This window comes from Neophocaena asiaeorientalis, unplaced genomic scaffold (genome assembly GCF_003031525.2).
Source record: "Neophocaena asiaeorientalis asiaeorientalis breed wild unplaced genomic scaffold, Neophocaena_asiaeorientalis_V1.1 scaffold4, whole genome shotgun sequence".
Lineage (NCBI taxonomy): Eukaryota > Metazoa > Chordata > Mammalia > Artiodactyla > Phocoenidae > Neophocaena > Neophocaena asiaeorientalis.
The window spans coordinates 6,436,115-6,457,523 of record NW_020173682.1 but is presented as its reverse complement, the minus strand read 5'-3'; the positions used below and the strand labels follow the sequence as shown (position 1 = coordinate 6,457,523).

Here is a 21,409-nt window from a genome sequence, read left to right as displayed (position 1 = left end):
AGCAATGTCAAATAGGGTAAGACATCATGACCGATCCCAACCCCGGGATTAATATTAGTTCAATATTCAAAAATGAATGACCATATCAACAGACTAAAGAAGGAAAATCGTGTTATCATCTCGAGACACAGTAAAATCACCACCTCCAAATAGTAACAGGCTCATCTCCCATGGTTTAAGTTGAGGCCCCATGGGAAGCATGTGATAAAGCACCCTCCCCCTCCTAGCCAGGTGAGTGTCAGCAGAGGCCCAGTGGGGAGACCGAACTTCCACCCCCTGCCCAGTGGTACCGAGGCACCCTACACCACCAGGTTCTCAATGGAGTCTGAGTGGGGAACCTGGATTTTTACATGCACCTTGTAGTACGCCAGACCTACACTATGAGACCTACACTTAGAGAAGTCCTGCTACAACAAAAGATTTAAATAAAATCCAAAGTTTCATAACATGATCCAAAAATGTCCAAGACAACACAAAAAATCACTCATCGTACCAAGAACAAGGAACGTCACAACCTGAATGAGAAAGGACGATGAATGGATGCTTATACCAAAGTAAAATGGATGATGAAATAATCTCAAATAGATGTTGGAATAAGATTTTAAAGTAACCATCATGAGGCTTCCCTGGTGGCACACTGGTTAAGAATCCGCCTGCCGGTGCAGGGGACACGGGTTCGAGCCCTGGTCCAGGTAGATCCCACTTGCCGCGGAGCAACTAAGCCCGTGAGCCACAACTACTAAGCCTGCGCTCTAGAGCCCATGCCCTGCAACAAGAGAAGCCACCGCAATGAGAAGCCTGTGCACCAAAACAAAGAGCAGCCCCCGTTTGCCACAACTAGAGAAAGCCCGCGCACAGCATCAAAGACCCAACACAGCCTAAAATAAATAAATTTATTAAAAAAAAATAAAGTAGCCATCATAAAAATGCTTTGATAATCAATTACGAAGACTGGAAACAAATGAAAAATCAGAAAGTCTCAGCAAATAAATAGATGATATACAGAAGAACCAAATAGGAATTCTGAAAATGAAATTTACAAACCAAAATAACTCACTGGATAGCTCAGCAACAGGATGGAGAAGACATAGGAGAGAAACCATGAACCTGAAGACAAACAACAGAAATTACCCAATCTGAACAACAAAGAGGAAATATATTTTTAAAAAAATTTTTAAATAAATAAACAGGGCCTCCAGATCCGTGGGACCACAGCAAAAAATCCAACAGTCACGTAATCAGAGCACCAGAAGGAGAGGAGAAAGAAGGTCAGACTGAAAATGCATTCTAAGAATGTCTGAAATTTTCCCAAACTTGGAAAAAGACATAAATCTAAGATTCAAGAAGTTGAGCAAACCCTAAACAGAATAAACCCAAAGAAATTCCTGCCAAGACACATAATAATCAAACTCCATAAAACTAAAGTCAAAGAAAATTCTTAACAGCAATGAGAGAGAAACAATATTTTACCTATAAAGGAAAAACAATTAAAATAACAGCAGATTTCTCAGGAGAAACCGTGGAGTCCAGAAAGACTGCAACAACATTTTTGAAGTGCTGAAAATAAAAAACCGTCAGGCCAGAATACCATATCCAGTGGAAATATTCTTCAGGAATAAAGGGGAATTCAAGATGCTCTCAGATAAAGGAAAACTAAGAGAATCTGTCACCAACAGACCTACCTCAATGAATAAGAAGTTCTTAAACCGAAAGGATATGATAAAAGAAGGAAATTGGCAACACCAGAAAGGAAGAAAAGAACAGAAAGGGGCTTCCCTGGTGGCGCACTGGTTCCCGAAAAAAAAAAAAAAAAAAAAGAACAACAGAAAGAATAAAAGCACGGGTACATACAAAAGACTTTCATTCTCCTCTTGAGTTTTCTAAATGATGTTTGATGGTTGAAGCACAAATTATAAGTGTCTCATACAGTTATCAATGTGACAGAAATAAAGGCAAATATAAATGAGAGAGTGTAAAGGGACTTAAAGGGAGATATGGTTTCTATACTTCACTCACGTGGTAAAATGTCACACCAGTAGACGATGATAAATTATGTATAATACAATATCTACAACAACCACCAAAAACTACACAAAGAGATACACTCAAAACACTATGGAGGGGCTTCCCTGGTGGTGCAGTGGTTGGGAGTCCGCTTGCCGATGCAGGGGACACGGGTTCGTGTCCTGGTCCGGGAGGGTCCTGCGTGCCGCGGAGCGGCTGGGCCAATGAGCCATGGCCGCTGAGCCTGCACTCCGCAGCGGGAGAGGCCACAACAATGAGAGGCCCGCGTACCGCAAAAAAAAAAAAAAAAAAAAACAAAAAACTATGGAAAAATCAAAATGGAATTCAAAAAAAAATGTTCAAGTAATCCAAAGAAAACCAGGAAAAAAAAAAGTGAAAGAAAACAGAAGGAAAAAACAGAAAATGAAACTAAGCTGGCGGACTTAAGCTCTCACATATCAATAATTAAAAGTAAACGACTTAAACACACCAGAAAATGGATTTTAAAAATGACTCAACTATATGCTGTCTACAAGAAACTCACTACAAATATAATGATATAGGTAGCTTGGAAGTCAAAGAAGGGAAAAAGATACACCATGCAAACGTTAGTTAAAAAAAAAGGTAGGAGTGGCTATATGAATAGCAGATTAAGTAGCCTTCAGAAAAAAGAAAATCACCAAAGACAGAGAGGGACATTACATAATGATAAAATGGTCAATCAGGAAAACATAATCCTAAATGTGTATGCAGAGCTGCAAACACAAAAACAGATAGAACTAAGAGGAGAAACAGACAAATCTACAATTATTGTTGGAGGATTTCAAATCCTTCTCTCAACACTGATAGAAAATCAGCAAGGGTATGAAGAACTCAACCACACCAAAAACCAAATTTATAAAGATTTAAGTTATTTAGAGTGTGTTCTCTGACTACAGTGGAATCAAACTAACAATGAATCACGTAATAGAACAATCTAATGCTAAGCAACAAACTTATAAATAATCATGGATCAAAGAGGAAGTCTCAAGGAAAAAAAACTTTTATTGAGGTATAGTGGATTTAAGGGAAGTTTAAAAAATAAAACTGAATGAAAATGAAAACAGTGATAATATAACGCCAAAATGTGTGACAGGTAGGTAAAATTCTGTAAGGGCAATTTATAGCACTAAACACTTACCTTAGAAATGAATCCAACTCTCAAATCAAGAGTCTAAGCTGCCACCTTAAGAAACTAGCAAAAGAAGAGCAACATAAACTCAAAACAGGCAGAAGGATGTAAAAATAGATGCATCTCTGAACTGTCAGTGCTAAGGTGAGAGCAGGAAAGTGGAGACTGCCTTCCATCTTACTGCTGTCCTGCCCCAGAGAGGTGCTCACTTGTTTCTGAATGTCTTTGTCCAAAAGACAAATTCTCTGTAGATGAATGTAGACTTAAGAGAATTCTTTCTTAATATTATTCACCCCTGAAATCACCAAAATCCCTTTCAATGCAAATATAACTAGATTAAATTAAATGTATGATTAAAAAATCTAGAGAAATAAGAGTAAATGAGACTCTAAGTAAAAAGAAAAGAATAAATATCAAAGTGAAGTAGAAAAAAGAAAAATAGAGAAAAATCAATGAAACCAAAAGTGAATTCTTTGAGAGAACTGATGGACTTCTAGCCAGATGGATCAAGAAAAAATAAAACTCAATGATTAATATCAGGCGTGAAAGAGGTAACAACAGCTACAGATTCTACAGTTGTTAAAAGGTTAATAAAAGAATAAACAAGTTTATACCAATCAGTTCAACAACTTAGATGAAAGGGATGCATTCCTTTAAAGACAACCTAGCAAGCTCCCTCAAGAAGAAACAGACAGCCTGCATGGTCCTAGAACTAGAAAGGACATTGAATTTGTAGTTAAAAACCTTCCCACAAAGAACACTCCAGGCACAGATTGCTTCACTGGTGAATTCTACCAAACAGTTAAGACAGAAAGAATAGCAATTCTACACAAACTCTTCCAGAAAATTGAATGGGAGATAAAATTTTCCAACTCATTCTATAAGGCCAGTATTACTCTGATACCCAAACCAGACAAAGATATTGAAGAAAAGAAAACTACACATTGATAATCTTACATAGATGCAAAACGTCTTAATAAAATCTTAGCAAATTACAATTTTAAAGTATATAAAAAGGATAATGCACTCTGAACAAATGAAGCTTGTCCCAGAAATGTAAGGTTGGTTTATCATTTGCAAATCAATATAATTCACCATGTTAAACTAAAAGAGGAAAAAAAGAACATGATTAATGCAACAGGTACAGAAATATCATTTGATAAAATCCAATATCCAATCCTAATAAAGTTCTCAACAACTTGGAATAGAGGGGAACTTCCTCAACCTTATAAATTTCATCTATGAAAAACCGACAGCTAACAATAATTAGAAACTGAAAGTTTTCCCTTTATCATCAGGAACAAGAAACCACATCTATTCAATTCCGTACTGGAGGTTCCAGCTCTAGTGCATTAAGGAAAGAAAAAGAAATAAAATCACTGAAATTGTAAAGGAAGAGGTAAAATGATCTTTATTTATAGACAATATGACTATCTACATAGAAGACCCTCTGGAATCTACAAACCAGACAAAACTAATAAGTGACTTTAGCAAGGTTTCAGCGTATGAAATCAATATACAAAAATCAAGTGTATTTTTATATAGTAGCAACAAATAACCAGAAATTGACATTTTAAAACTATTGTTAACAATAGCTCCCAAATAGGAAATATTTACAGATAAGTTTCACAAGAGATGTGTAAGACATGTGCACCAAAAGTTACAAAGCAATGCTGAGAGAAATTAAATAAGATGGAGAGACATGCTAAGTAATACTAAACAAATGGAAGGATATACTGTGTTCCATGGATTGGAAACCCCAATATTGTTAAGATGTCAGTTCTTAAATTGATCTATAGATTCAACACAAGATCAGTCATAATTCCTTCGGGATTTTATGAAGAAATTGACAAGCTGACTATAAAATTTGAACGGACATGCAAAAGATACAGAATAGCCAGCAACTCCAAAGAACAAATGGATTGACAGAGGATTGACACTACCTGACCCAAGACTTAATGCAAGTAAGTAGGTAATCAAGACAGTGTGGTTCTGGTATAAAAACAGACAAATGGAACAGAAATACACCCAGATAAATGGACAACTATGCAAAGAAAGGACAATTCTTTTTCAACAAATGATGCTGGAACAACTAGAAATCTACATGCAAAAGAAAAAAATGAACTTTGATCCATACTTCATATCATGTACAAAAGATATATTAAATTGGATCATAGGCCTAAATGTAATACCTAACATTTAAAATCTTCTATAAAAAAGCACTGGAGCGCTTCCCTAGTGGCGCAGTGGTTGGGAGTCCGCCTGCCGATGCAGGGGACATGGGTTTGTGCCCCGGTCCGGGAGGATCCCACATGCCGCGGAGCGGCTGGGCCCGTGAGGCATGGCCGTGGAGCCTGTGCATCCGGAGCCTGTGCTCCGCAGCGGGAGAGGCCACAACAGTGAGAGGCCCGTGTACCGCCAAAAAAAAAAAAAAAAAAAAAAAAGCACTGGACTTCATCAAAATTGAGGACATTTGCTTTTTGAAAGACTCTTTTTGGAGAATGAAATAACAAGCTACAAACTGGGAGAAAATATTTATTTATAAATCCTGTATCTGAAAGAATATATAAGTCTATATGTATGTATGTATATCTCACAACTCAGTAATAAGGAACCAAACAATCCAATAAAAAATGGGCAAAAGATCTGAATATACACTTTACCACTTAAGATATATAAATGGCAAATAAGCATATGAAAGGATGCATTCAAGTAATGCAAATCAAAACTCAGTGAGATATCCGTTCACACCTATTAGAACGTCTAAAATAAAGGACTGACCGTACCACTTATTGATGAGTACGTGGCACAGCTGTCAATCTCATGCACTGCCAGAGTGGACGGAGATGGTTATAACCCCTTTGGAAAGCAGTTTACCGATGGCTTAAAAAGTTAAACATATAGCCGCCATATAACCTTGCCATTTCAGTCTGAGGTTTTACCCAAGAGAAATGAAAGCATGTGGTCTGTAAAAATAAACACCCCAAAACAAAACATTAAAAACATAAGAGCTTAAATTTTAAAGATTTGTACAATGTTTGGAAGACAAAGTAAAGGAATATTTGCAGAAAGTGTGGTGGGGTGTATGAGAGAAAAGAAAATCAGCGGATCAGTCTCAGAGGCCCCAAGATCCAAATAGAAGTTTCAAAAAGAGAACAAAAGGATCAGAGAGGAAAAAAAAATGATTAAAGATATAATACAAAAATATTTTTCCCGTTCTGAAGGACATATGTCATCATTAATGAAAAACAAACAAAAACCAGCACCAACCATATCATCATGAAAATTACAGAACATCAGGGATAAGAGAAAATCCTAAAGCCTCATTATATGGGAAAAGCCAAAACAAACAGGTCACGTAGGAAAAATGCCTTTAAAATTCTAAGTAAAAATTATTTTCAAACTGTCGTTATAGAAACAACTGAGAGAGAAGAATAAAGATATTTTCCAACATGCTAACCCTCAATTTTTTTCCCTCCTATGTGCCTCTTTTACTCAGGAAGCGCTACCAAAATGATGGGGTGGACCAAGAAAAAGAAAACTGATGAGAAGGGCACTTCCTCAACAAGATAAAGGCCATGTATGGAAAGCCCACAGCTAACATCATATTCAGTAGCAAAAGCCTGAAAGCATTTCCCCTAAGGAGTAAGGAGTAAGACAAGGAATCTACGTTCGCCACTTCTATTCAACATAGTCCTGAAAGTTCTAGCCATGGAATTTTGCAAGAAAGAGAAATTTAGAACATCCAAATTGGAAAGGAAAAAGTAAACTATCTCTGGTCACAGGTGACTTGATCTTATATATAGAAAAACCTAAAGATTCAACAGAAACTGAATTAAATAAATTCAGCAAAGTTGCAGGATTCAATTTTGAACTTCACATTCAAAAATCAAATCTGATTGTAACACTCAAAAATCAGTTGTACTTCTATACACTAGCAGTGGACAATCAAAAAGGGAACGAAGAAAACAGTTCCATTTACAATAGCATCAAAGAGAATAAAATACTTAGGAATAATTTAACCAAGGAGTCAAAAGACTTATACACTGAAAACTATAAACCATTGCTGAAAGAAGTTAAAGAAGACACAAACAAATGGAAAAACTTTCCATGTTCATGGATTAGAAGATAATACTGTTAAGATGGCAGTGTTACACAAAGGAATCTACAGATTCAATACAATCCCTATCAAAATCTCAATGGTGTTTTTTGTGGAAATGGTAAAACCAAGCCTAAAATTCCTATAGAAAATCAAGGCACCCCAAATAACCAAAAGATTCTTGAAAAAACAAGGACAAAGTTTGAGGACTCACTTTGATTTTAAAACTAGTACAAAGCTATAGTAATCAAAACAGTATGGGACTGGTATACAGATAGACATACAGACCAATGGAACAGAATTGAGAGCCCAAGAATAAACCTTGAAATCTATGGTCAGTTGATTTTTAACAAGGATGACAAGACCATTCAGTGGGGAAAGAACAGTGTCTTCAACAAACGGTGCTGGGAAAACTGAACATCCATGTGCAAAGGAATGAAGGTTGTCCCTTACACCATATACAAAACCTAACTCAAGATGAATCAAAGACCTAAACTTGAGAGGACTAAAACTAAAAAATTCTTAGTGGAAAACTTAAGGGCAAATCTTTATTACCTTGGATTTAGCAATGGTTCCTTAAATATGATACCAAAAGCACAGGTAACAAAAGAAAAAATATATTAATTAGACTTTATCAAAATTTAAAATGTTTGTATACCAAAGGACACTATCAAGATGAGTAAAAAGATAACTCATAGAATAGGGGGAAATATTTGCAAATCTTCTACCTGATAAGGAATTAATACCCCCAATATATAAAGAACTCTGGCTCAACAAGACAATTTAATTTTTTTAATGGACGAAGGACTTGAATAGACATTACTTCAAAGAAGATATACAAATGACCAATAAACACATGAAAATATGTTCAACATCACTAATTATTAGGGAAATACAAATCAAAACCACAATACAACACCATGTTCACACTTATGAGGATGTCTATAATAAACACAAACATTCACAGAAAATATCAAGTGTTGGTGAGGATGTGAAGAAACTGGAATCTTCATACATTGCATTGGGAATGTAAAATGGTTCAGCTGCTGTGGAAACAGCTTGGAAGTTCCCTCCAAAGTTAAACGTGGAATTACCCCCATATGACTGAGAAATGCCACCCGGACGTGTACACCCAAAAGAATTGAAAACAGGGACTCAAACAGATATTTGTACACCAATATTCATAATATTTTTCACAATAACCAAAGGTGGAAAAACCCAGTGTCCATCAACAGATGAAGAAAATTTGGTATATACATATATGGAATATCATTCAGCCATAGAAAGAAATGAAGTTCGGATACGGGCACGTCACGGATGAACCTTGAAAACATTACGGTACGTGAAATAGGCCAAAACAAAAGGACAGAATATTGTATGAGTCCACTTAGATGAAATACCTAGAATAGGTAAATTCGTGGAGACAGAAAGTAGATTAGAGGTTACCAAGAGCTGGGGGAGGAGCAATGAAGAGTTACTGCTCAGTTTCAGATGATGAAAAAGGTTTGGAAATAGTAGTAACGGTTGCACAACTTTGTGAACGTACTTCATGCTACTGAATGATACATTTAAAACGGTTAACATGGCACATTTTATGTACATATGTACTTCAGTGCAACAACAACGGAAAACTGGGGTCCAGGAAACAAGTGATCAAACGCCAGGAAACAAAAGGAATTCACAAAAAGATGACAAAGTGCCAGGATGAGAGCGACAGCAGTCTGACAAGAAAACGGGGCGCTCCACAAGCAGCAGCATCAGAAAGACGATGGACCTGATCAGTGAGCCCTGTGGGCTCTGTGGAATTGCCCTCAGCCTGAGGATCAGCCCGGAGCATAAGGGAACCACACTCGTGTTCCCTGCATATCATTTCTTACCTACATCAGCTTCAAGCAAAATTTTTTTCACAAAATATTACATTGACTGATTTCTTTGTCCAGCACTATTTCACAAACCATGGGAGACAAAAAAGCCCAGTTCTTATACACACGCAGTTGACACACTTATTAAGACAATCCAACTAGGTAGCAGTCATGGGATTACCAGAAAGGATAAAAATAATCAAAACGTCTAGGCTTCATTAACAGACCTGAGTCCCTTGTTCTTAGTGTAATTAATTCAAAACGGAAAATGAAAAAGTCCTATTTAGAAAGCACTTTGAAATATTACACCTGTCACCTAAAGAAAACCAGAAACATTCTTAAATTGCTACATTTACAGTATTTATTGCTTTATATTGTGGGAAACACTCCAATAATTGAAAGTACTGTCCAAAACAAGGCAGAATTACTCTCCAATTTTTGCTATAGAAAGTTGTAGCCAAAAAGTAGAATGCTATGAGAGTTCAAAAGAGACTGTAAAACTTACCTGTTGAGACATATTTTCGGAAAATATTGCTGATTTTTCTCTTAAAAGTGTGACAAGGTCTTTATAAATTTCTCCTTTTCTCTCATAATTAATTTCCCCCTCATCATCTGTTTTGCCCTTTGGAAGAAAAAGTTTGGTGCTATAATTAATGGATGAGCGATGTAAGAACCTGACCAATACATCACAACCCAAGCACAAGTATTGTTTTCTTCTCTAAAGGATCCATGCGGTAGTCTTTGTACACGAAATGTACAGGCACACCCTTCCCTCTTAATGTTACTTATTCATTCATTCATTCGTTCGTTCGTTCATTCATTCATTCGTTCAGCAAGACTTTACCAAGTGCCCCCTAGATGCACAGGGCACGCTGCTATCCAGCAGAGACCTGAAAGCTCCCTTCCCACTTCTCTCCTGTGAAAATGCATTATGACTTCAAGAGCTTTTGATGAAGTCACAGAAGGCCTGGAGGTTAGAATGTCACCACATAAAGGGCTGTGTTTCTGTTGGTCTCACCCTACCCCTGCTGCGCGTGGAGCGAGATTGCTATGGGCTCATTTTCTAGGGGTGGGACCTCTATGTGACCACCTGTCCCTCCACCTCAGCCTCTGTCTCTCCTCTTCTCTCTTTCCGTTCCTCATTTCACTTTGCTTTCCTACTATTACTCTTCCTTCACCCTGTATGTGTGTGTATTTGCACATACATATACACATAAAAACTGTAGTGTTACATGTATAACTGTATATATATGTAAAACATACAGATACATGTAAACTGTCATGTGTTATACATTTTCTTATAACGACTGAACAGCTTCAGATCCTTGTCTTTCATTCTTTAACCTGAGAGAAACACTCAGATGTTTCCATGTCAAATAAAGGTGTATGTGCGTCAATAGCCTTTTACAGAAACAAAGGCTCCTTGCCCCACTCTGGAAGGCCCAAGAGAAGCATTCCTTTTTTCTCTAAGCTCTTATTTTCCGGTTAGAGATTTCGCTTTTCTAAAGCATCAAAGCAAACCAAAAGCAAATCATAGTTAGGCTGTCGGGCTCCTCTGTGCAGAAATAAGCCCAGGACTTATGGGACAAGCACGAAAGGCAGGTCGGAAGACAAGCCCCGCCGCCGAGAACACGGCCGCATGTCGAGAGCAGCCCAGGCCCAGGCTCCAACGGCACCCTGCGATAGCTGGGTCCCCATTAAGGATCTGGAGCCTCCCTGCAGAATTCTGCTGCGAGCCCCAGTTTTACATGGAAGACAGCAAGAGCCAGGTTTTCAGAGGAAGCTGAGCTCCTTCTAGCCAAGTTCAGTCAGCAGACGTGAGGCTCAGTGTCAAGGTTTTAATCCAGAGGATCCAGAAGGCCATGCATGTGCCGACTCTCTCAGGTCGAGGCCCACCGCCCACACTCTGCTTTGCGACCCTCGGGCCGGGAGCCTGCAAAGCTGTGTTTCTCTGCTGCCAGGCCGGCTGAGTCTCGGGCAGCAGGCGGGGAGAGGCCGGCAGAGGGAGGCCAGCGGGGGGAGAGGCCAGCGGGGAGGCTGGACGAGGCAGAAGGGACATGCTCCCTCCCACGTCCTGTCAGAGCCACCTAGCAACGGCCCCCCACCCGGCAGTGGCAGTTGCTCCCAGTAGCCACAGTTGGTTCTAATTTCCTCTGGAAGAACCCAGAGGCCCAGAACCAGGCTCACCGTGACCCCTCAGATACCCCACTAACATCCCGGGCCACCGTCAGAGGCCCAGGCCAGGCTCTGCCCCAGCCTGCCCCAGCGCCTGCACCACCAACACTAAGTGGGCGCTGCTTACTTCTCAGGGCTCCGGGGCCGGTTCCATGCAGACTCCTGGGCTCCGAGGGGACCAGCACGGCCTGGAGGCGACCATTCTCCAGACGTGTGAACCCACGCAAGCGGGGTCCGCGCCTCAGGGGTCTGAGTCTCCCAGTCTGCGCGGGCCCTGCCCGGAGCCGCTTAGGCCCCAGACTGAGGAGGCCCCAACTCCGGGGGCACGTCCTCCAGGCTCCCGCATGTGGGTCCCCTCCCTGCTCTTTCGTCTGTCCCCTGAACTCCTCCGACTGCTTCCGCGTTACCTCGGTGCTCCTCTATCGACTTGTCTTTCCTTAAATACCTGTGTCATTAACCAGCACACTGATTCTGTTAAAGAGGCTGTAGTTAGTGGGACGGGTCGCTTTGAAGGCCATTTCCTAGAATACTGACTTAAGGACCTGCAAAGGGACACAGAGACAGCAAACACACAGCAAAGGGATCTGCATGAATCCCACAGAACATACTTCATCTTCTGTGGTTTTGGGATTCAGTCCTGGAGACATGCCTGCACTGACGGAGACCAAAGTCAATACGGTTTTTAAAAAATGACTTACACCATTTAAGAACACTCCTTCTCTGCTACAAGTAATGCACAAAGTTTCCGCATCATGTGGTTTCACCAGCACGTAACAAATTTCCCCTTGAATTTGTCTCCAAGGCGGGGCTCCACATCCATTTGAAAATTCGTAATCTGAAACCAATTATCAATTAAAAGGAGCTCCTTAACCTCAACTTGTAAAATAGGTTGGCTTCAAAAAAACAGGATTGAAATTTTAAGTTTTCATTTCTTAAACATTTAATGTAGCTACTGAAGCATTTTGAAAATATAATTATGAAAAAATATATAATATAAAATGAACCTGAGGTGTACTCGATCGATTCCAAGACTGTCTTTTCTCCCTTTCCTGAGAATCGTTTAAGCAGCTCTACATCATTCTTAACAGTCCCTGGATTTAATCGTATTTCTCTGAAATAAATGTTTAGAAATTCGTTTTAAATGCTTTAAAACAGAATCTACAGAAAACAACATGAAAACATTTCATTATATCAGGGGGAATATCTTTTTTTGTAATTCAAATATCAGTTAAATTATACAACAACAAAATTACAGTGAATTTTAACCAGGTTACAGTGTTATAACACTGTCAAAACATCAAAGAATCAGTGATTCGCGTTGAATGCAACATTAAATACACTCATTTCAATATTCACTTCATTTCTTAATGATAATTCCAAAGTACTAGAAAAGACTAGACAAATGAACAAGTTTTAAACTTGATAAACTACACAGTAATTGCATTATAATTTTTAAATTTATCTAATAGTTTAAGAGACTTTGAAAATAACAAGACCACTTAATGTCTTCAGAATTAGATGAAACTCCACTACAATGTTTTAGCCATGTTAACTGAAAACTGTACTGTTTAGAATTAGAAATCTTCATGCAGTAACTAAAATTTTATTCCAAAAAATGTAATGTTAAATCAATAGCAACCACTTCCAAACTTTATTTTTCTTGTGTCTTTTCCCTAAAGCTCTGAAAGTACTTTTTATAACCAATTTTTAGAGGCTTCTTTTTGAAAAAAAAGACTCACAAGGAAATATGTTTCAGAGAACGATTGAGTAGGTGCAGATCCAGCTGCTTGAGTAGCAGGGCAATCTTCATCTTAATCTCACTTTCAGGATCATCATCTTTGGTAATTTTATCAAGAATGGTTACTACAGATGAGTCTTCATTTATTTCCTTTATCATATTATAATCCAAGCCCAGGATTTTTGCTATGGGGTTTCTGTTTGCTGACCAAAAAAGTGAATTAAAAAAAATTATCTTTTTGTCTTCTATTGCAAGACAAACAAAGTGGAGCCCACTCAAATGTGTTTCTTTCATTAAGCTTTCTCTGATTGACCCAATTTGAATTAATCTCTACTTCTCAGATTTTACTGTACTTAGGAACTTTCTCACACCTCTTGAGATGTTTACTTGTACTATAATATCATCTCTATATGCTATCACCCTAATAGGACAGAAGCTAAGAGGTCTATTTTTTTTAAGTTGACTGTGGGGCATTATTCAGAAGAGGCATTCAATCAATACATTCAGAATTGATTTGAAGATAGAGAAATACTGGTCTCCTTAGAAGAATGATCACTAGAACCGTGTGTGTGTGTGTGTGTGTGTGTGTGCGTGCGTGTGTGCGTGCGTGCACCAGTGAACAGTATTCACAAATGCTTTCTCTCCAAAATAGCATGTTTTTCTCAGTCTACAGATCTACTGCCAATCTCTTCCACCTGTCTGAACTGCTTACATTTTCAATGTCTTTTGACATTAGTTGGGAAGACGAATCTAACCAGTATTCACGTACATGCCAAAATCATAGTGAAAATTCTAAATACCAACTTGTGATCAAGGCTGAAAGTTGAACCTAGAGATGCTGAAAACAGAATTTAATAAAGGCCAAAAAATTATATGGTTGAAAATGAGGGAGAAAGGGGCAGAACTGTGTTTAGAAAGGAGGAATTCAACTCAGGTGAAAATCTATATGCATTTGGATGGGTTGGGGGATGCCTATGGGACTAATTCAGAAAGTCTGACCTGATGGGAAGCACGGCGACGGCACTAACTTTCCCACAGGACGCAGACTACCAGCAGGACAGTCTTGGGGGGAGCAAGGGAAGGAGGCCTGGGAACCAACCACTTAGTGAGCATCTCCACTCACCACCTTACGGCTGTCATCTCTAACGATTATGAAGATACTAGGTGAATTCTGGGGAAAGACACAAAGCTGACTTCCAAACTGCCAGGTACCACGCAATTTGGGCCAAAAACGAAGAGCTGTACCTCGAGCTCTTACAGAAAGGGCAAAATGCAGCAAAGGGTACATACTTAGCCAGATGGGGCGCACGACACTCTATGGATTAAGTTTACATATTAAGTTGAATTTAACGAACAACCATGCGTCTATTGACTCTTCTTAAATTCACTCTTATTCTCAGGATTTCATCCCTCTCAGAAAAGTAGCTTTGATGTACAAGGAGAGAAGTCAAGATGTAAAAAGAAGCTGCTGTTTTAAGGTTCACATCTTAAAGAAAAAGGACTAACTTTCCACCTCACAGCCCCGGGCGGTGGCAAAGAATGATGAGAGACAGATGAGGGACCTTATGCCTGGGACACACTGGTCACACGATTCCAAAGAAGCAGAACACATATATGACATAATTACCTATTGTCAGGTGTTTCTACTCGTAAGAAATACTTAGAGCCCAATTATAGCAGGTGATCAATCACGTTCTTTTTTGCATGTTAGACGATTAGACAATAATAAGAACGTTATATAACTTTAGTGAAGAGGAAAAATACTTCCCACTGAATGAATGTAACTATTCACAGAAAGCTGTGTATTTCCACAACGCAAAGGGCTGAGACAAAAGGCAGGTGAGATTATTATGGGCTGTATGCTAAAGCAAGAGGCTACATTCATTTTAAAGGAAACAAATCACCATCCATCACAGCAGAATGCAAGATGAGAGGGTGGATTCTGGTGCTGGCCCTGGACATCTGTTTTTTCCCCGACATGAACCTTAAAGGCATCAGGTCTTTCCAGGAGCTAAGAAGGCTCTCTTTAAACGACATACTAAAATTAGAAATCTCGAAGCTTACTAATGGTAAAGCATTAGGCTTCTCATTTAAAGTAGAAATCTGATATGAGCATAACATTTCAGCCAAAATAAATCAACAACATTTTTAAATCAAGAAATCAAGTTGAACGTAGTACTTTTTACCTTTTAGGTTACAGAACTTTTTTCAAGAGACTGTAAGGAATGATTCCCTCCCCCGCCCCCAAGATTAAGTTTCTGAAAGTGCAAATCACAGACTGGAGTGTAAATATCACCTTCAATACATGCTTGTGCTTCCTTCAGCTTTGTATCTGTGGCAATATGTAACACACGTGACAGCTGCCCAAAGCTCCTAATTTTGATCTGTGGTACAGAGAGAAATAGCAAAGGCTGTGCATTGTTATCCGCTTCTTCTGACTCGACTGTTGTTTCACTAAAAAATGGAAAAAAAAATTGTTTTCTGAAAGCTTAAGGTTAACCTGGAGGCCAGTAGAAGTTAAATTTAAGACATTTCAACAAATTATTTCCATGTCTCATGATAAAGCACAGAGAATATAATAAATACCTCTTGTTAGAAAGTCATCTATTTTCCCACTTTCATCCACACTCAGGCCCTTAAATCCCCAGACTTATTAGCAACGTGATATACCCAGGAAGAAAATTTTTAAACAATTTCTTGAATACCTATGTGAACTCAATCACAGTTTTGGGGTTTGTTTTTCTAATAATGCATTGGACATGTTTTCCAAAATCACTGGTTCTACAGAACCTTTCATGTTTTGTGGATTTCTAATGTTATTTAATTTATAAAATTTTTATACCACAGTAATTAGTGGTTAGGAATTTTCTTGGCTACTCTGTTTACGAGCAAAAAAGCTATGAAAAAAGACAAACTAGATCCCCTCAGTGGATTATTTTCCCACTCCAGACCTCCAATTTGGTTTACTTTAGGATAACAAGCAATCTTTCTAACTAGGCTTTTTCCTGATCAGAAATTATTAGCTCTCCTAGATTGGTGTTTCTGGCCATTTTAACTTTTTTAGGTTGGCATTTCTAAAAGACTAAGATGTTTTTATGGCAGTGATACATCTCTAGATTTCTACCACTTACAACATTACCTAAACTGCATAGCTTTTCACTGCATACTGATATCTCTGGCAAAACTGTCCACATCTTAAGACCTGATATTTTAAATTGTAACACAGATAAATAGCTGTGAAATGTTGACACTCAAGACAATCTACTACTATTTCATAAATGAAGGAGCAAAATGTTTTTAGACTTGCCAGGGACGTGCATCGTTTACAAAATGTATACTTTCCCAGGAATAAAGCTTTTGGAAGAACGCCCTAAGGATCGAGGAGCTTTCTTAGAGGTCTGCTCTGGGGCTGGCCGCTGGTGCTGAGCGGAGGAGGAAAGGACGGAGACACAGGCAGACTGAATGCCCACAGGACCAAGCTCCTGAACTTGAGAAGGTGAAACTCCTGGGGAGACCAGGATAACGGCAGGGCACAGGACATTCTCGTTGCTTCTGCCAGCGGAAGCCTGCAGCTGAACAGACAGCTAAAACGCCAGTGATGGAGAGGACTGTCGAAAAGCAGCCTCCCGTTTCAGGCTCACGGTCTGCTGGCGCTGAGGAAAGAGCTCTTTGGAAGAAAACTGCTGTAGCCACCTTGATAAGGTTAAGCAGAATGAAAGAAAGAATAAATGAAATCCACCGACCTGATCAAGAGACTTTTAAACTGGAACTGCAGGAGGGAGCTAAAAATACTCAGCTTATGCTATAGAGAGCAAGAAAAAAGGTCTGATTTATTTAATCCCCAATGTCAGGTTCCACGTCCAGAACATAGTAATTACTCCACAAATAAGTCTATAGGTGAGAAACTATGTAGCAATGCTCAGGGATAACCCAGAGTTCAATAACAGAACTTTGGGCCACTGACCTTTATACTGTGACCTTGAAATTTTACCAAAATACGATAATTATTGTCTCATAAAACAATACCACGTTAAGGCTGGAGATCATGTAATTCAGCCTTAGTGATACTGATCAGAAAACTAAGGACCAAAAAGGTATGAACTGTGTGTGAAGTGTGCATCACTAGAGGAGGAGCCCTTGCTCAGGCGTCCTCGTCTCAGCCACACAGAACTCGTACCGGCATATAACTTGGTCCCGACTCATGTACATAACTGAGACACAGCAGACTGCGGTTCACAACTGACATACAGCGATATTAAAGCAGACGTGATTCAAAAAGCATAGTTCTCCCAAAGGAGAGAACAGGTACCAACATTTTCACAAAGCAATTCTGAACGCTCACCCAAGCTACATTCTAGAGACTCAAGCGCTTCAGTTCTGTGCACCCCCCACACATGGCGTCACCACTGAGCGGTGTCACTTGTCCTTAATTTACAGTGGCTTGGGCTTCATTCTGAGGTGTTTTAGGAAGATTGCTAATCTCATCCTGTGTGACAAGAACAAAAGCAATTGGAAATGGTAATAAGAGACCTATGACTTCCATTAAAATGAAAGTAGAGACATTTTCCCCTCAAAATCGAACGTGGAGAGGTGATACTACAGGACGAGCCGCTGCACATCGGGAATGAGTCTAAAGGAAACGAGTGAATCCGGCCACGCGTAAAGTCCTGTGCTTATCTAGTCAATTAATAACCATCCGCACAAAAGAAGGTGGCGGGTGCAACGTACAACCTCCTCGTTGTGTGACTGAAGGATGGGTTTCAACGTGAGATGCGATGAGCCTAAATCAGAAGAAGGCTGATCACAACTGCGCTGACGGCTACAGAGAGTGCATCTGGAGATGCACAACATCTGCGGAGAAGTGAGGCCACAAGTATAAACACAGCCCCCAAAATATCTGCGGAGATCAACAAAAATTGTATCAGTATAGATACAATTGACTTGTTTTGGAACAAGAGGACTGAGGGAATGTATATCCCCAAGAAGAATCTGCCTCTATTCTAAGACATGCAAGGATATTACTGTTTGGTAGCAATGCGTCCAGAGACTCTAGGCTTAAATTCCTCACGATGACTTGGCTATCCACACGGACTTACAGACATGAGTCCTGGCTAGTGGGTCCCCCACTTTAAATACATGAATAAATGTGTTCTAAGGTTCAAGAGCTGAGCAAGAAGAGTGCACATGAACCGAAGGGGGAAGCATGAGGCGGTGGGGCTGTTTCACAACACGCTCTTCTCGCCTTTGAGGGCACCCCAGGTTTACCTCACCTCACTCTCCCGGACCGGGGCACGAACCCGTGTCCCCTGCATCGGCAGGCGGACTCTCAACCACTGCGCCACCAGGGAAGCCCTACCTCACTTCTTATGTTGCTGGATGTAGCAGACACCAAGTGGCTATGGGTTGCTGACAGTTCCTTGGGGTATGGTCAAGACCTGGATATGAAAGCATCTGGTATTCTCCATTATTACCAAAATCTCAGCTGTATCTTTTGCCTTCTTCGGGGCAGTCAGTGCCTACCTGGTTTTCATCAAGACACAATGACACATTCCTTCCTATGCAACAAGCGCTGCTATCACACCCCTCTCATCCCTTCCAGCATCAAAGGTATGATCAACACAGGTCAGAAACAAGAATGACGGATAGAAAAGTTGGCCTACGGAAAAGCTGCATGGCAAATTTGACAGAAGGAAGACAATCAAGGGGTAGTTGGTTCAGAATATACATGGTGTCAAAATGTCAAAACATCCTGCTTGAGGGAACACTGTATCTAGAGACTGTATGCAGAGATACAAAAATAGAAATAAAGCAAAGAAAACTGGACAGGGATAGAGAAATAGTGATACATTATATGTATGTCAGCCCCCCTAACTAGGGCACAGATGTGATCACGTCTGCACTCGTACACAAAATTAGCACAGAGGCAAGATACAACAACAATCTTGGCATCTCTTCTGACATTTGCTTTAAATCCATCTTTGCACCAAGTAGTTCACATGTTTTTAATTGATTTTACAGATGAGTTCATCTTTCAAAACTTAGAAAAAACAATGTGCGATGCTACACTGAACTTAGGTGGGAGCAACGAAGCACTTTGGGAGAAAGTGACCATAAGCACCGTTAAAAATATGATTAAAAAAAAGATTTCAGAAAATTCAGAGAGAAAATAGATCATGATACCAGAACTAAAGAGCTTTTGAAATACAGTTCAAGAATGGTTTTACAGTTCTAAAAATTAAACTCTGAGTTTATTCTCACAAATAATCCCAAAGGGAAAAAATGGAAAAGGCATCTAGAGGAAACTTTGGCTAGTTAGAGAGCTGTTTTTGAAAAGATCAGACTTTAAAAGTTCATAGGCGGGCTTCCCTGGTGGCGCAGTGGTTGGGAGTCCGCCTGCCGATGCAGGGGACACGGGTTCGTGCCCCGGTCCGGGAAGATCCCACATGCCGTGGAGCGGCTGGGCCCGTGAGCCATGGCCGCTGAGCCTGCGCGTCCAGAGCCTGTGCTCCGCAACGGGAGAAGCCACAACAGTGAGAGGCCTGCGTACCGCAAAAAAAAAAAAGTTCATAGGCAAAACCAAAGAGGGACAGAGATACAGAAAAGAGGATCAGAATGCCTGGAGTGACACATAAACTGAGGATGTGACCAAAAAACGTATATATGAATTTATATAAATTTATCATCTACAATTGTAATTTATACTTATATATCAATATTTCATATAAGTATAATATAGTTATATAAACGTATGTAATTTACATAAGATATATGTTTAGCTATGTTCAAAAGACATAAACTGGTAGCCCATTGTTTGAGGTGGAGATAGGATTTTTTGTTTTAAATCTCAGATTTGGAAAGTTCTCATTTGAGGACAATGCTAATTGTTAGGAAGTTTCTCCCTTATGTTAAGCAAAATGTACCACTCTCCCTCTGCCACCCCATAGATTTTACAGATTTAAATATCAGAAGGGATTTTGTCTATATCTGAGATCACAAAATCAATGCCTAGTGGCATCTGGCAGTTCATAGGAGTGGAAAGACCAGTCACAAAGCAACAGCAAACGTTGGGAGTGTGGTGACCTGGAGAACACATCCCCTATGGAAAGAAAATTCAAATTTAAAAATTAGTGTGTTGGCCAAACAAAATATCCTCAGATTCCACCCGAGCGCCTCCGGTTTTCTGAGATTTCTGAGATTCACAGAGGTTAAGCGACTTGCCCCAAACCTACAACCAATCAATAAAAAACGTGCAACTGAAGACATTAAACTCTAGAAGCAATTCACTGGCTTACCTGACAACATAACCCGGTCCAAAGGCTGAGGGGTCCAAATTGGTTTTCCATTCCAGTGGTTCTACAAAAACATAGTTTGCCTCTTGGGGATGTTTCCAGATAAAACTCTCCACAAACAAAATAATTTCCTTCAGTATCGCCTCACTGAGAGGGGTAGTTTCCAGGGCCCTAGCCCCATGCCCCGCAGCCGTCCACTGCGCGGACCTTGTCAGTGCCGCGCCCATGGGATCCCACGATGCTCAGACCCGAGCTCAGCGCGCACACTGCGTCAAGGCAGAGAGAGAGACAATAGCGTCCACCTTTCCCCCGGAACATTTCTCATTTTCAAGATTTTAAGCTAGCACTTACCCAACCCGCATTCTGCTTATTCATCTCAGAGGTGGATTTTTTAAACTATCCAGTTGCTCTTCAATTCAATAAACAGTCAACTTTCCCTGAACCAGCGCTAAGAGAAACTGACGAGGACGTAAGGATTTTCCAGTATCTGCCTGCCCTGGAATGAAGAACTTCTTTCTCATTTTCCTGGGCCTAGGGGAGAGAAGTCAAATAGCTGGGCAGAAATTGGAAACAGGAAAGTCCAGGAGCGAAACAAAAAGAATTGCAGCAGGTTGGCATCAAGGCCTTTGGTTTGCAGCTCTGCTGGGGCCAGAGGTGAAGTGAGCAATGCTCTTTTGAGCTGGATCACACATTGTTTAGAATCATGCTATTCAAATGACTTCTGTTATTCTTTGTCATCATCATACATCTGCATCAGTGCAATGATGGCTGATGAAAATGATCCTGAGAGCACTGGATGTCCCCCAAGTGCCTTCTGAATTCATAAGAAACAGAATAAAAACATTAAGTGACATAGAATTTTAATTTTTTTCTGAAAATTGGTAAAGCGCATATTGACCCTATTAATCGAAATATTTGAGCAGTTCAAATGCCGTACTCCCTGCCCATATATCCTGCCCAGAATATTTTATTGTAATTCATAACTCTTAAGAGCAAATGTGAGAACAAATGAGAATCTCTTTAGCCTGTTTATCTAGATTACCAAGAGTCTAGCATTAAAATGTAAAACAG

At 39.8% G+C, this 21,409-nt stretch overlaps 1 protein-coding gene across 3 annotated transcripts in view; it reads right to left on the bottom strand.

Moving 5' to 3' along the window:
• The window catches only part of ODAD2 (outer dynein arm docking complex subunit 2), a 106,634-nt gene extending 85,497 nt beyond the window's left edge, over positions 1-21,137 (bottom strand). The window contains exons 1-7 of one of the 3 annotated variants that reach the window (XM_024750032.1): positions 20,690-21,137; positions 20,342-20,604; positions 15,346-15,503; positions 13,051-13,252; positions 12,316-12,422; positions 12,010-12,146; positions 9,642-9,758 (exon numbers count right to left, since the gene is read on the bottom strand). In XM_024750032.1, the coding sequence (XP_024605800.1) occupies positions 9,642-9,758; positions 12,010-12,146; positions 12,316-12,422; positions 13,051-13,252; positions 15,346-15,503; positions 20,342-20,565 (945 nt within the window). In that variant the 5' untranslated portion in view covers positions 20,566-20,604; positions 20,690-21,137. Of the gene's footprint in view, positions 1-9,641; positions 9,759-12,009; positions 12,147-12,315; positions 12,423-13,050; positions 13,253-15,345; positions 15,504-16,792; positions 16,852-20,341; positions 20,605-20,689 lie in introns of those variants that run through there. The other 2 variants (XM_024750033.1, XM_024750034.1) reach the window with 2 other exon arrangements.
• Between the last annotated feature and the right edge of the window lie 272 nt (positions 21,138-21,409).